Source organism: Passer montanus, unplaced genomic scaffold (genome assembly GCF_014805655.1).
Source record: "Passer montanus isolate IOZ18808 unplaced genomic scaffold, ASM1480565v1 scaffold19, whole genome shotgun sequence".
Lineage (NCBI taxonomy): Eukaryota > Metazoa > Chordata > Aves > Passeriformes > Passeridae > Passer > Passer montanus.
This window is the reverse complement of record NW_024366480.1, coordinates 7,444,739-7,459,952: the sequence shown is the minus strand read 5'-3', so window position 1 is coordinate 7,459,952 and position 15,214 is coordinate 7,444,739. Positions and strand designations below refer to the sequence as shown.

The window sequence follows — 15,214 nt, the reverse complement described above, 5'->3', positions numbered from 1 at the left end:
TGCAAATGTGTCTTTCTCCCCTGCCCTGAGGTAGATGCCTACACGCCACCCAAACATCGTGAGGAATCGTAACATCAAATTCACATTGAAAGCAGTTAAAATACACAGGGATGATGAGAGAAACATGTTTGCACCACAATTTTTTAAAATTTTAAACACAACCTAGCACCTATCATTTTGGCAATGCAAAAGTGCAGTAGATGTCACCTACAGGGCAGAGAGCTAGTGGACTTCTGCTCACTCACTCAAGTGGAAAAGGTGGCTCGTCCTCCTTCCAGCCATCCTTTTTACTTGGATAGAGAGAGCCTCCCAGCTAGAACTGTTTTACTGCAGTGATTGACCCCATGCTGTTTCATACACATGCACCAAAAGGCCCAGTGACTGTGAGACCCAAACTGCAGTCACCATGTCACCATAACAGATCTTTCCACTTCCAGGTCATTCAGCACAGATCACATCCAACCTCAGGCACTCTTTGTCAAGCACCCACAAAGGATTTGAGTGGACTCAGTCCAAGGCAAAGGCTTACACAGTGACCTTTAGGCGTGCACTGGTCACTCAGTGCACTGAAGCCAATAGTGTGCAAAGCCTTCACAGAGCCAGGATCACTCCAGCAACTGATCCATCTGTACCCTCATCTCCACACCAGTCCCAAAGCAAAAACAGATCTTTTGCAAGATTCTCCAGCTGTGGAGATGATAATGGGAGAAAAATAAAGCAGAGGACAGAACAGTCCTTAGTAGAAGCAAGATTCTGTGGGGAGACTCAGGGACTCATGGCAAAGTGCAGCCCCAGTGGCAGGTAGGCAGAGCTCAGGTGCTGTGCTGGGTCTGCGAGCACATGGCCCCGAGCACCAACTCTGCAGGCTCTGGGCTGTGCCAGGCCAGGCTCATTTAGTGCTTTTCACCATGACTGCTCAGCTCTGGGATTCTGAGTGCAGATGAACGGCATGTTCTTTGCAACATGCCAGTGGAAACCCCACTATGGCATTGGGTTGAACAGGCCTGTGTGGGTGCTTCTCCAGCCTTCCTTCCTGATTAGCACTGAAGGGATTGCACTGCTTTGTACAGCAGACTTTCTCACAAGGCAAAATAAATTCACCTATGAAATGCACTGATAAAGGTTTTTCATTTCACATCCAGCAGCTGAAAAACAACTTTACCAGGTGATGGTGGGGTTGATTTCTTTTTGTCTTTGCAGTTTTTTTCTGGTTTGGTTTTTTTGTGTGTGTGTCTTTTTGGGTTTTTTTGTTTGGTTGGTTTAGTGGGTTTTTTTTGTTTGTTTGTTTGTTTGGTTGGTTGGTCTTTTTTTCTTTTCTGTTTGGCTGTTTGGGTTTTTGTTGTTTTGGTGGGTGGTTTGGGGTTTTTTCTGGGTGTTTTTTGTGGGGAGGAGTTGGGTTTTGTTGTTTGGGAGATTTTTTTTTCAGTTTACTTTTAAGAGGCAGACCCATTCATTCCTGGTAACTACTCTCTGGGTAGACTCAAGTAGTCTGATCTACTACTGCAGACAGTAGTACAGTAGACTACTTGCCGTAGTTAAGCAATAGTCCTGACATTCTATTCATACACTGAACAAATACTAAGCAGTATTTTGAAAAATACTAAGCCACACTAATTTTATAGACAAAACCACAGTCAAAAACCGTACTAATGCTCCTCTACTCTGACACCAACTTGAAGGAGGGTGGGTGTAGTCCTTTCCTGCATAGAGGTATGTGCACATCACATAGCACTGTTTCACTGGAATCTCTATGGTTTAGATTATAACAGAGTTTCGTGTTTAGAGCTGAAAATATAGAAGCTCTTAAATTACAAGAATTATTATTGCAAACCTGACTGCAGCTACAGTTGGTGTTCTTGGAAGATGAGAGTGCAAGTAACAAGAAGCTAACAAATTCATGCCAGTAAGTCAAGTTTAATTTGCTTTCCTTTTCCCCTCCCTTCTAAAGCTGGCTGAAATACAAGTTCCACTGTAAATGCAGTGACTAGCAAACATGGATGCCATTACAAATACAGCACTGCCAAGAGGAAGTCCTCCGTTGACTAATAACAGAGTTTCCAATAGCAACTGCAAGACATTCTGGGCACTGAACTGAAGAGATTTAGGGATACATTCTAAACAAGATGTGCTTTTTGCAGCTACATAAAATGAACTGTATAACATTTGGACCAAAGGTTTTGAAGAAGTTATCAATAACTTGTATCACAAACGCAGAACTGGAGGTTTTGGTGGCTCTTCAATGACTTTTACCTCATCAGGTAACACTGAGCTCTTCCTGTCAAGCCTATTACCAAAGTATGGTTGAGAAAATAAAGACACGGTCATTGCTACACAGCCTGGCATTGCGAAGGCCCCAAGCTTTTGCTGTCAACTGAAACAATATGAAAACATGGCCTTTTATTTTGGAAAGAGGAGACTGAATGCTTGATAATATTTTTGTGTAGCATTTGTCACTGTCAGAGCACAATACAGAACTTAATGAAGTTCATTTGTTAATTAAGTAACCCATTCTCTGAAAACCTATTCTTTAATGCAACACAGCATCCGTAACATTACAAAATCATTTACTAGAACTGGAAAATTACTTTTACAAAGATCATATTATATGACAGCTTCTCTTCTCAGCAAGCCCTTTCTTGCTGAGAGTGCAGGGCATTTCAAGCAGTTACTTCCCCTGCAGAGGATTTTAAAAATTGGTTTTTATATTTCAATATGAAAAATACTCTCAATTTCCATTGCTGCAATTCAATAGTTGTGTCAGAGACTGCCCATGCATTTTCATGGGAGTAATTTATTTAACCTTTGAAGTAAACACAAATTTGTCAGAAATATTTGCAAGGTTGACTTGTAAGGTCTACCATGTGGTAGGTTGCCAAAATACAAGCACAAATCAGGGTGCTAAATAGTAATTTCAAAGAGATGCTAAACAGTAATGAAAATGAGAAAGTGCTAAGCAGCCAAATGACATGAAAATTGTCACCAAATAACTGAAAACAAGAAACAGAACAAATTTCCTTACAGAGAAACTGATATACTAAATACCCAGGTCTGACATTGCTATATTAAAAGCTGCCTCTAAACAAAGCTTTATATACAGCATATTTCAGCAGGAGGTGCCTGCCACACAAAAATTCTGCACTGCTGGTTTTCAATAACTTGGAGGTAAAATGTTACGCGCTAAGTAATTTTAACCTTCAGTACAATTTCCCACCATTTTTAATTTTAAAATGCAACCAAGTTACACGAGATGTAGGCACAACAGAAAAAAATACTAATGAGGGTTTAAAACTCTAGATGGCACACTCATACAATCAAAGACTACCACAGAAACACACAGGACCAAGTATGATATGTTTCAACTATGATGTTTTCCACCCAAAGCATATATAATCTAGCCACACATGCTGTTCTGAGGCCAGTTTGTGAATTATTATTATAAATTGATGTGCACTATTCCCCCAAGTTAGAATTGGATGATTTAATATAACACTACGCAGTATCTGTAGTTTCGTAGTTCAACAGCAGTGAAATAAGCTACTTTATGATTCCACATACAATTAATTCTCATGGCATGGCATCTATTCTGTCACACTCCAACCTATTTCATGGATAAGAGTCAGATCCTACATGTTTCTTGAAGGCCCAGTCTCATGCAAAAAACAGCTCAGTTATACAAATTTACAAGCTTTGAAGGAAGTTTTTGTTGCTGGTTTGTTTTTAAGAAGGAACTCAGCAGTGTTTTATTACAAGTCTAGGATCATAGGGTTTAATACACAACCTTTAACCTATCTATATAGATTAGGCAGTACAAAATCTGAAAGTCTAATCATCTTGGATGGCTGTAGCAGCCATGAAAACAACTTTGCAATACTGGTATTAGAATTTGCCAAGGGTCTGTTGATAACTGTTATGCAATCTTACTGAAGCTGTAGTAAATGAAATGAGAGCTGTGCAACTGAATTGCCACAGTGCACATCTGAACAACATCCAGAACGATCAGAGGTGCAAAATGTTTGGATGAGGGTGTTTGACTAATTATCTGAGTAAATAAACAAGTGCTTGAAGACAAAAACCCATCAGTTTTACAGTGTGCTAGATGCTTCATGCTGATGGTGTAACAAGCAGTAAGTGCAAGGCAGCTGAACAAGCTCTCATGTCACCCCTCCAGGGCAGCAACCCCCGCTCCACGTGGAGAAGCCAAACACCACAGCAGGGGTGCCAATACCAGGGACACAGAACAGCAGAGACCAGCACAGAGCTCCAGCTGAAATTCACCATGTGGAACACATGTACAAGAAAGGACACATAGAAGGAAGAAAAAAATGGGAATCTGCATACACCAATCAGAGAACTACAAGGACATAGAAGCAATTGCCCACAAAGCCACAGAGAAGAATGTCTTTGCCCTTAAGCCAGTACAACAGTACCTCTGAAGCAAAGTCCATGAGTAAGTTTTCTCCATTTCTACAGTACTAGATATGAACTCATTAAGAAAACCCTTAACAAACTTTCTTCTCTAATAAAGTGTACTCATAATCACTCCTTGATGTATTTTCCAGAAAGTGCACCTCTGTAGCATGTTTTTACTCTTAAATGTGCAAATAAGAAAAATATTTAGCATATGTTATTAATCTACATATATAAATTTAAGTCACTGTATTTTCTTAATCATTTAACAAGTTTATTTCTACAAATTATGGCTTAGAAGCAGGTACTGTACATACAAAAATCTGAGGATACTGATGTGCAGCACGCAATTTCTTCGTGTTGTTTATGTGGATAAGTTATTCATTTCAGTGGGTATTCATCACATTTCTTATAGCAGCAATAAATAGGCATTTTACTTTTCATAAAATGTTATTTTATATAGCACGTAATCAATACAAAATTAACTTTTAACAGCACTAGAGTAACATAACCCACAGGTCATTACAGGTTGAGTGTGGTATTGGAAAATTTCATATTAGATCTCTGTGCCAAGCTAAGACTGAGTGATTTGCAGGGTCTCCAACATGTCTTCCACTGCCTTCAAAGAGTATTTAGTTTCTTTCTTACTGCGACCTGCAAACTAAAGAGGAAAGAAAGGATTGTTATTTGTCATATACCTGAAATTCTATGTCTAAATCCTGTGAAAATAACAGTTCTACACACCAAATAACAATAATTAACTCTGTATTAAAAACTTAAAAGCACAAAACTAAACCTCAGAATTTCTACCAGAATACAAGCTATATCATCTTCTTCTATGAAGTAATGAAGAAATTCTTTCTGTTAAAGTAAGACAGAAAAAATTCTAATTATCAAAATTTACTATAAAACAATCCAGAAGATATAATTATATTTTATGGTTCGAAGTAACCATGTGGGATGATATTGTACTTGACTGTAGCCTACTATTAAAACACCATTTCAGAGAACATAAAGTCAGTCTTGATAAGAAAGAAAGAAAGATACAGCTTAACAAATACTAGTAGTGGCTTTAAAAAGGAAGGGGTAGAAGGACAGGAAATGTTGACCACCCCATGTTGAACTCAAAAGGGTTCTTCTAATGATACTGAAAATTGCCATTATTCATAAGCCATATCTAACAGAGGGGATTAATTGACCAGGTTGGTCTTTAGTCAAATGAAATTCCTAATCATCTTTAATACACCTGCACTAAAAAGTTTTGCATTTCAGCTTGGGAGAGGCGGTAAAGAAATTACAGAAACAGTAACTAAAACTTGCTTTTAGTAAAAAAACCCTATCCTCTACTTGAATGTTAACATCTAAACACTCAATAAATTTTCAATTTGAAGTTTTTTATTTCAAATACCACTGGTGTCTTGCATAGTTAGTCCTTGATTTATAATGTGTCCCTTCTCTCTTATAATTAACTTAATTTAGCAAACTCTTCATGACCTGTTAAGAAAGATTAAGTCATCAAACTCAGGTAATATCACACCAGCAACAAGCTGCAGGACCTGTTAACCTGCTTTTGACCCCTAGGCTACAATCTAGCATTGCAACTCCCAATCAGCATTGAGGTTTCTTTTTAAAAAATAGTTTTGGCACAGTAAATAATAAGCTATCTCAAATCAAAGTTAGGAGAAATTTTCTTACTGTAACAACATTTTACAGCTTAGAGATGTACTGAAAACACTGTATTTTCATGTTTTATATTTCCAGGTCATTAATTGGTGTACCAGTAGTATATAGTAATTGGTGTACTAGTAGTATATATAAACCCATTCTTCAGGGTGTGCAGTTTCCAAAGGGACATGCAATAGACAACTTCAGAGGAAAATCCAAGCTTTCTTAAGATTCTCCAAGGTGAAAGCAGCAACTTATGCTTTTATCTGATTGAATAAAATATTCTCTCTTTGTACACATGAAACAGACACTTGGAAATTCCAAATCCTTTCACAACAATAAGGAAGTTTAAAAAACACAAGTCAAAAGTTTAAAGTGAAAATTGTTTCAAACTGAAGGCATTCAGAAATTTCAATAAAAAGCACAGAAGCTTAAATATACTGTGGCCAAAAAGCACTTGGCAAGACATGCAGAAAGCACGCAGAGAAAAGCTTCAAAATAAAGAAATATTTTACTTATTCTCGACATGGACACTAGAAGCAAAATTGACATATGACATTAGTTTAAAAAAATGCTACTTGCTAATTTCAAGAGCAGTTGCCTTCATGATACTGACATGTAGTTTAAACTGAACAAATAAAACCAAACTCTACGTCATAACAACCAGAAGCACACTTGGAAATGCAATCACTTCAAATTTGCCCTGATGAACAATTATTTTGTCTATTCAGCCATTACACAGCAATTTGACTGATTGAGCTGGAATCCATTTCTTAAATCATGACTTAATTTTCTGTTTCCCAAATGGCTGGTAACAAAATCACCTCTCTCCAGCCATAAATAACATGTAGATTGCTAACACAGAAGAGTTTAGCAATGTACCCAAGAAGCATGTATCTGGAAAATTACTGTGAGTAGGATCACATTAAAGATTTTTGTGAGCATTAATCAAACTTGCCTGCCTCTGCTGAAATGCTTCTACCAGAGGACATGCTAAACCAATTACCTAATTGAAGAGCACCAGGTAGACTTATTTTGTTTTGGTGTTAAAATAACTGTGACTCATGTCCTCAGTTAGAGCAGACAGAAGTTTTTCTCAGAGTCTGCACATATGGAATGATCCAGTTTCCCAATCATAAGGCAAAAGTAAGCTTATAATAACAATAAACTTAAAACTAATTCTTTGAATAAGAAGTACTTCACTAGCTTCTGAAATAAAAGACTAAAATTAAATTTTATTTAGGTCTTTTTTCCACCCAGTCAAATAAATTTAAGAAGCCTGGAGCATAATGACTTTTTTTTCAGAGGATGTGTTAGCAGCCAGGAATTCCAGCTCCATACAACAGCCCTAGTTACAAAACCTTTCTGTCTTCCTAAAGAAGTTTACATTTCTCCTAGATAAGACACAGATGAGAAGTACTAATCAGCATGGATTGTTATATATTTAACATCAAAATAAATATATTAACTAGCTGAAGTGTCAAATATCTGTAGATTTCAGATTTTTTTTAAACTGTTCTTTATCACCATGTTTTCCTGTAAAGACAGTGCTGCACAGTCTAACCAACATTGGTGAAGTGATGTTTTCTTTCTTTACTCAAACACTGCTTTCTTTAAATGATAATAAACTAAGTTCCTCTGATTTCATAGAGAAATGCACAGGAAAAGCAAAAATCAAGTGCCAAAGCACACTGCTTAAATGACAGAATAAATTGAAAGAAGGAGACCAGTATAAATATTTCAAGTAAATTGCATAAAAAATAAATTTTTAAATAATTAAACAATTAAAAAGCAACTACAGCCAGTAATTTGAAAAAATAAAGGCAGTTTTCCAAAATTACTGAGCAAACTGCTGGTAATTCAAGTTCAAATCTAAACTGGAAATAGGGAAAGATCTCACAGCACGACAATTGCTCAAAACGAACTTTTTGCTTTAATGATTTGGAATTTCAAGTCACAAATTCATAAAATTTGTATAGACATCCAAATCAGGATTCTAAATTCATCTTGCTCTCTAGAACATGAACATGACCACCAGAAAAATGTCATTTAGCAGTACGAGAATGTCCAACCAATAAAACAAGTCAATGTCAAACCCAACTAGCTGTTAAGGCTCTTACTGCACTTTACAGGTGGATAATGCATGGAAAGTGGGGAGGATTTATAGAGATCATATAAATATCCAGTTTAAAACCTGTCTAGACATACCCTCCCACTAATGCAGGAACACTGTAAGGGCTTCCCATGGCACAAGTGACCAAGGTTTCATCCTCAGGTCCAAATGGTGACAATTTCTAACAGCTCAGCTCATTGAGGGAGCAGCAAATCAACACTGACTCACAGGGTGACTGCCACCTACTGCATCACCTAACACCTCTGGCTGTAGCTGCTGGATGTTCTGAGTCTCTGACACAGAGACTGGAGTGGCCAAACGCTTCTGCAGTGCTGTAACAACCCAGGGGGCTGGGCTGGGGATGTCCTGCCAAGCTGTGCTCACTGCAGCTTCTTGTAGTTCTTCTGGGAAGAGGAATGGAGGTAGTCACCCCATTTATTTGCCAGATCCTGGCTTGAGCTTCAGCACTTTCATTTTCCAAGAGCTGAATTTTCCCTAAGATTCTCATCACACACAGTGTTCTTCACTTTATATCCCAAACAGCTAACAAGACCAGAAGAGGAGGCTATATGTGTGTGTGTATATACATATATATATATATGCAGAAGAGGAGGCTATATAAGTATGTGTGTGTGTATATACATATATATATATATATATGTATGTATGTATGTATGTAAGTATGTACCTTACCTGTGTTAACATGGCCTGTTCTGGTAAGCATCAAACAAAAATGCTTAAAGTAGGATCCAGAAAAACAGTAATAGAAATTCCAAAAAGAAAAAAAAAAACCACAAACAAACAAACAATGCCCTCCAAAACCCCCTGCACTTAAAAATGCCTCCAGCACCACACCACTCCCAATAAAATTTGTGTTTTACTAGAGACATTATGATGTTAACAGAAAGCCACGAGGAGAGAAAAGAAAGAAAAGGAAAAAAAACCCAAAAAGGTGCACTTATCTGGATAGGAAAGACTTAACTAGAAACTGTCACAATTAAACATCCATCATATTTAGAACCAGAAGATGCCTATTTCCAGGTCTTCTAGGCCATTCCATGGCCCACACCGTAAATGGCTCTAAATTTCCACCCTGATGAACCCTGAAAGGCACTGCTTCCCAGAAATGCTAACAAGTTTCTACCAGTCCTTTGAACTCCAGTCACAATATTTACTTAAAACATATGCAAATCCACTCTAATCTAAGCAGTTGATTTTACTAAGATGTGAAACATGGAATACTGGTTTTCACTAAAAATTCACACATCTTTTAAAACCTGTTTTGTTCTGTCACTTACGAATCTGTGGTGTATTCAATTCTTTAATAGTTTTTAGTAAGTGGTTGGTTGTTTTGGTTGGATTTGTGTTAAGGTTTTTTTAAATTTCTTTGGGTTGTTTTGTTGTTGTTTTTGTGGGGTTTTTGTTGTTGTTGTTGTTTTTGGGTTTTGTTTGGTTTTAATCATGCAATACTTGAGTTTTCCATCTGCACTGTGCTTACAGGAATGTCAGGCATACTTGGAGTCAAAAGAAGCTCTGGTTATTTATGAAACATCAGACAAAGTAGCTAATTCATACACACCTTACCATCATGAACAGGTAAGTGGTTTATTACTGAAAAGCAGAGTGATTTAAAGAGCAGAAGAGAAATAAACTTTAGGCACATGTTAAAAAATTCTTCATTATGTCCCCAGGGATACAATGCTCTTCACTGTACAGTCAGAAGCTACAGAGCCAGTTAGGAGAAATGGAAAATACCTCTAAATTGGAATATATCAAAAACACATCAGCCACAAGAAACTGCACACTTGGCCAGAAACTGAAATGCAGTTAAGTATTAAGAAAACTGCACTGTCTGTAAAAGGAAAATCTAATTTAATTCCCTTACAGATGCTGTTTGTAAAAAGGCCATTTGGTAGTATTAACTGTGAAACAGTAGCAAGAAGAAGAAAATTAAATAATGGGTTCCAATACTGATATGTTGCAGGGAGAAAGAAGAGCTACATGTACAAAGAGCTACAAAGTCTTTGCATTTAGTATCAATACATTTGCTCAACAAAAAAGTTGGGGGGAGAACTGGACAGTATGATGTTGATGTCCAGGATTACTTATATATAAACTTTGATTGGCAGATTGTTAAGAATAGCTGTAAGGGAGTCAAACAGACATAATATATTTGGGATACACAGACAGCAGAGCCTATGAGCTAAACATGTTTTCATTCATAGTTATAGAAAGAAACAGAGCCTTATAATACAACAGGACATATAAAAGTTTACACATAACTTTTCAAACAGTTGGAAAGACTCCAAATTACTTCAGCAAGCTTTGATTATGGCCTACAAAGTCTATGTTTTCACAACTCAATGAGCCTTTCTCTACAAAACTACACAAAACCAACTTCAGTCACAAATATTAAGTCAATTAAATATGATTTTGAAAGGTTAGAGTAAATTCAAGGAAAACAAAACTCCTAGAATTTTCATTTGTTTTCTAGTAAAATAGAAGTGGATAACAAAGTCACTCTAAGAATTAAAACATACCAAGTTTTACCAAAATAGCTGCAGAATCAAGTCTTGAAGGTCAATATTACAGTAATGTACATTCAGTTAATGTTAGTAGGAAAAATATGTTTAAAGCTATTAAGTAAATGATAGCAATTAGTAACTGTAAAAATTATTAATTAAGGCTTCCAGGAAACCTTAACCTTTTATTAATTAAGGTTTCCAGGAAATCAAACAGAAGCAGAATGTAAAAAAATCCAAGCAGATTATGGTGATTTACATGTCATACTAAACCCCTTGAACAGCAGCTGATAAAAGTGCAGAAAAGAACTATGGAGCATGTTCAGAGTATCATAAAGTAATGAACTACTAACCTGGTATGCTCTGTTTATTTGGTTTGCTGCCCAGCTGGCATATTTCATATTATCTTTCTTCATTTTTGCACTTGCTTTTGGATTGGAAGCAATATGACTGGCAGACTAGGAATACAATAAAATAAAAACAAAACTCAGTGTAATTCTAAAATTTATATGCATGAAATAAGCTGAGAACATTGAGCATCCTTACAGTCCAAGCCCCATGGACAGTGATAGTGGAAAAAGACAAAAAAAATTTAAAAGCTACCAGCAAACAGCATCCAGATAAGAATCAGCTAGACTTTTTAAACTATTGTTTGTTCTATTTAAAGCTACATTAGACTTCAGTTCTGTACTGAGTTAAGAACCAAACTTGGACATGATCAGCTAATCCAATTTGCATCTCCTAAAGTGAGAGTTATGAATTAGTTTTCCACGTTCAATTTTTTACCAGAGACAATATAAAATGCATCACTTCTATGTCCAAGCAGCCATTAAAGACATGGCATTTTCCCCTGTTGCATCAGAAAACACTTTTTAAAAGCAGATAAGACTATACATAAAATATGTCCACCCTCACCTGAAAGAATAAAAAAATATTACTTAAGAACCAAAGAAAGTTACTTATATAAATAAATTCACTCTGCAAGGAATACTGCTGCTGTGCTGGTGTTTTTCAGCAATTCATCATCTTCTAGAGAGGATGCATGACTTTAAATCCTTTTTGAAGAAGTTACCTTCCTGTGCCAATAATGACAATTCTTTTCAAAATGCAGGCAAGACTTAAAGGTTAAGAGCACTTCAGTAAGGAGTAGTTACTAGCACAAAATGATCCCTACTCCAAATGTATGTAAAATACTCTGTATTTTAAACCAGTGAGCTATTAAGCTAAAAATCAGGGGAAAACCAGCAAATGGCAAAGGATAACATACATGCATAAACATACTCAGAATGGTAACATGGAAAATACATAATCATGCTTACCATGTAAAGTCCAAATAGAGCTCTCATATTTCTGTTGTTAAGCTTCAGTGCTTGTGCAAAATACTTCCTTGACAGCTCAAGGTTTTCAAGCCCCCCCTGAGTGTATTTAACCTGTAAAAATGGTAAACTCCTGAAACTTGCATGTCATTCATACCTCAGGCTTTCATTACAAAAATTCACTCCCAGTTTGTTTCACATGACATTTCAAATCAGGTGAGTCCTATCAAAGGCCAAAAACTGGCCTGGGAGAAATCCAAGCTCTTCGCAATATATACATTTAAAAATATTTAACTATAGGAGGAAAAAACCCCAGCATTAATTTCATTAATGCATTGCTACAGGATTAAAAAGTGATTATTTTTCACCTATAAATACTTGAAACCTTGGGATTGTCTCTTATGAAAAGCTGCACAAACTTTAAATCCAAATTCTGTCTACTAGAAATCCATACTGACACTATGTTCCCACAGCATGCAGGAAAACAGTTCACATAACAACACAATGTCTTTCATTATGTATTCAAAATAGCACACAAAGTTTAGAGGATTACTCCACTGTTTTTCGATTCATTTTTCTATATATTAGATCAACAAAAAGAGGGATAAATACTAGAAGATATGCTTCAAAGTCTTTCTAAGAGAAAGCTACTCAACCTTCCAAGTTTGAATGTCATCCCAAATTTACCCATGTTAACTAAACAAATTAAACCTGTTCTAAGCAGTTAACAGTATAACTTAGGAAAAAAAAATATCTGGAAAAAAAAGACAAATTCAGGTGGCTAAAACCTTGAGCTAAAACTCCTAACTTTACCTCTAGCTTTTACCTTTCTTCCACCAGAGTTCCTTCAGGCAGAATTTAGTATGTGGATTCCAAGATCTGAGTCCACAGTAACAGGCAATACATCATAACCTCCTAGGCAGCATTGTTGTAGAAAAGTTTAGCTTCTCATGCACTTAATTTGAAAAGTGCATAAAAACTTCAACAAGAAGAGTTCATTTAAAATTAGCTTTTATCTTGAATAATTCCTCCCCTAACTCTTATATTTAGCTTAGTCACACTGTGACTGAGTCACTGAGTATGAAAACACAGTTTTCAGAACATATTCAGTTCTCTGAGATGTTAACATTCTCTGTGAACTCTTAAAATCTCCTAGGGAAAAATTAAAGAAACCATTTTCACCACTTCAGTAACATAAAAACAAAAAATGTAATCAAACATAATTGATTTTTTTCTGAAATACCTACTTCAGCATATTGTTGACAATATAAGTGGTTGTGTGGATTAGTCATCATAAGCTCCTCTAAGCAGAAGGCTGCCTTTGCATAGCTGAGGAATACAAAAACAGTGACAAAATGAAACACGAGTACACAGCACTTTGCTTCAGTTTTTTTACAGCACAATACAAGCCTTACTTCTCCCCCCATAAAATCACATGATTCACAATTAATTTAAATGGTTCATTTTAAAAGAAAGTTTAGAACCAAGTTACTTTTTTTATATCATAGGCAGGGGAAAAATATCCAAAATCTAATGGTCTAGGTATAACTGGAACAGCTCATGAAAAGCATTTAATATACTAATCTCTTATTAGTAAGTGCCATTTTTCATCAGCAGGAGTGATGAGTAAAAACAGGTATTACTTACTGCAAGACACTGAAGTGAAACTACAAAATAATTCATTTTTTTCCTAAGAAAATTCAACTATCTGAGGATTCATAAATGCAGCTACTGATCACAGCATTTACACTGTCAATTAACTGTACTTGCCAACAGTCAAAGACAGAATTGAGACAAAAAAACCAACATACTAAGAACAGCTCTAAAATTCAAACAGTCCAAATCTATGTATGAAAATAGCATCAGACCTCTCCAAATGGGCAAATCCTTATCATTTGAGGAGGCTAGTCCTTGAGTTTCTTAGTGGAAACTTTCAGAAACAATCAAGAAGTCAAGCTCAAAACGCAGGTTTATTGAGAAGAATCTTAGCTTTGCAATCTTTCAAATAATAGAACTGTCTGCAGAATTTGCATCATTTAGTGATATGTGATAGCACTATTGCACAGTTTATGTCATAGGATTCCAAAATTCAGAGATACAAGGTTTATAATGACAGTGTGGGTAGATATTTAATATTGTAGTAAAAGCAATTTAGGGATTATGAGACCATATTAAGCCATATTATCTGTAAAATCTTGTATCCTAAAATAAATATGTTGTGGTTTACTTCGGTGCATGTTATGATTGTCATATATCTGTATAATTTATTAATCTGGAGATAAAAGGGCAGCCACCTCACTCTCGAAAAGCAGAAACCAGAGTCCTCATTGCAGAACAGGGTAGAACTGAGGACTGTGCAAACCTTGCACTTCTACATCTGTTTATGAACAAAAATGAGAGCATGGTGATCTCACAAGCCCTGTGACTTGTAACCCTGATAAAACATATAAACTGATGAATTGTCTTCTTTTTTGAAACTTAACTTCTAGTTGCTTTTAGCCAAGGGCCCAATTTTTCCCTGTTATGAAAATAATAATAATGATGCTTATGGAAGTACAGTGAGGAGAATGAATTCTTTCCATGAACTGAAAGACTGCATATTGCTTTTTATTGGAATTACAGACCAAAACAAATACAACCAATTTCTTTCTTGGGTTTTATTGCACAATTTCATAATAAAGATTATAGCAAAAAACCCCCAACCCAATAATGGAATACGTATGTTTGAACCACTCTATCACTCACTTTTGTACTGACAGATTTGACAAGCTTAAATATCTTCCCAGCCAATTTTTTTTTTTTTAGTAGCTATTTTCTTGGAAAAGTGGCTGGTAGATTTCCCTAAACAAATGGAAGCCTGGGTATCAAAATTCTAGTTTATTCCTGAAGTCATCATTTATAAGAGTTTAATAACTATTTTCTTTGAGAATGGGGTGCAAGGAGAGGTGTTTGGGGAACAATTCTTTCCTCACAGTGAGAATGACTCTTTCTTCCTTGACAATTTGATTCTTTTACCACCCTCTCAAAAGGAAAGAAGGAAACAATGTGATATAATTCAGGCTGGCCTGAAGAACCAAAGAAAGAGGGGGAAAAAAGGATACGCCTTTTGGTGGAGGTTTGAATTAATGCTGTGATATTAGAAAACTTGCACTAAGGCTTTGGAGCTAATCCTCTCACACTGGGATTTCCTC

At 36.1% G+C, this 15,214-nt stretch overlaps 1 protein-coding gene across 1 annotated transcript in view; it reads right to left on the bottom strand.

Moving 5' to 3' along the window:
- Positions 1-2,547: 2,547 nt before the first annotated feature.
- Positions 2,548-15,214, bottom strand: part of EMC2 (ER membrane protein complex subunit 2) — a 38,384-nt gene continuing 25,717 nt past the window's right edge. Inside the window, exons 8-11 of the mRNA XM_039706213.1 lie at positions 13,271-13,352; positions 12,027-12,137; positions 11,061-11,165; positions 2,548-5,068 (exon numbers count right to left, since the gene is read on the bottom strand). Coding sequence (XP_039562147.1) covers positions 4,982-5,068; positions 11,061-11,165; positions 12,027-12,137; positions 13,271-13,352 — 385 coding nt within the window. The 3' untranslated portion in view covers positions 2,548-4,981. The remainder of the gene's footprint in view (positions 5,069-11,060; positions 11,166-12,026; positions 12,138-13,270; positions 13,353-15,214) is intronic.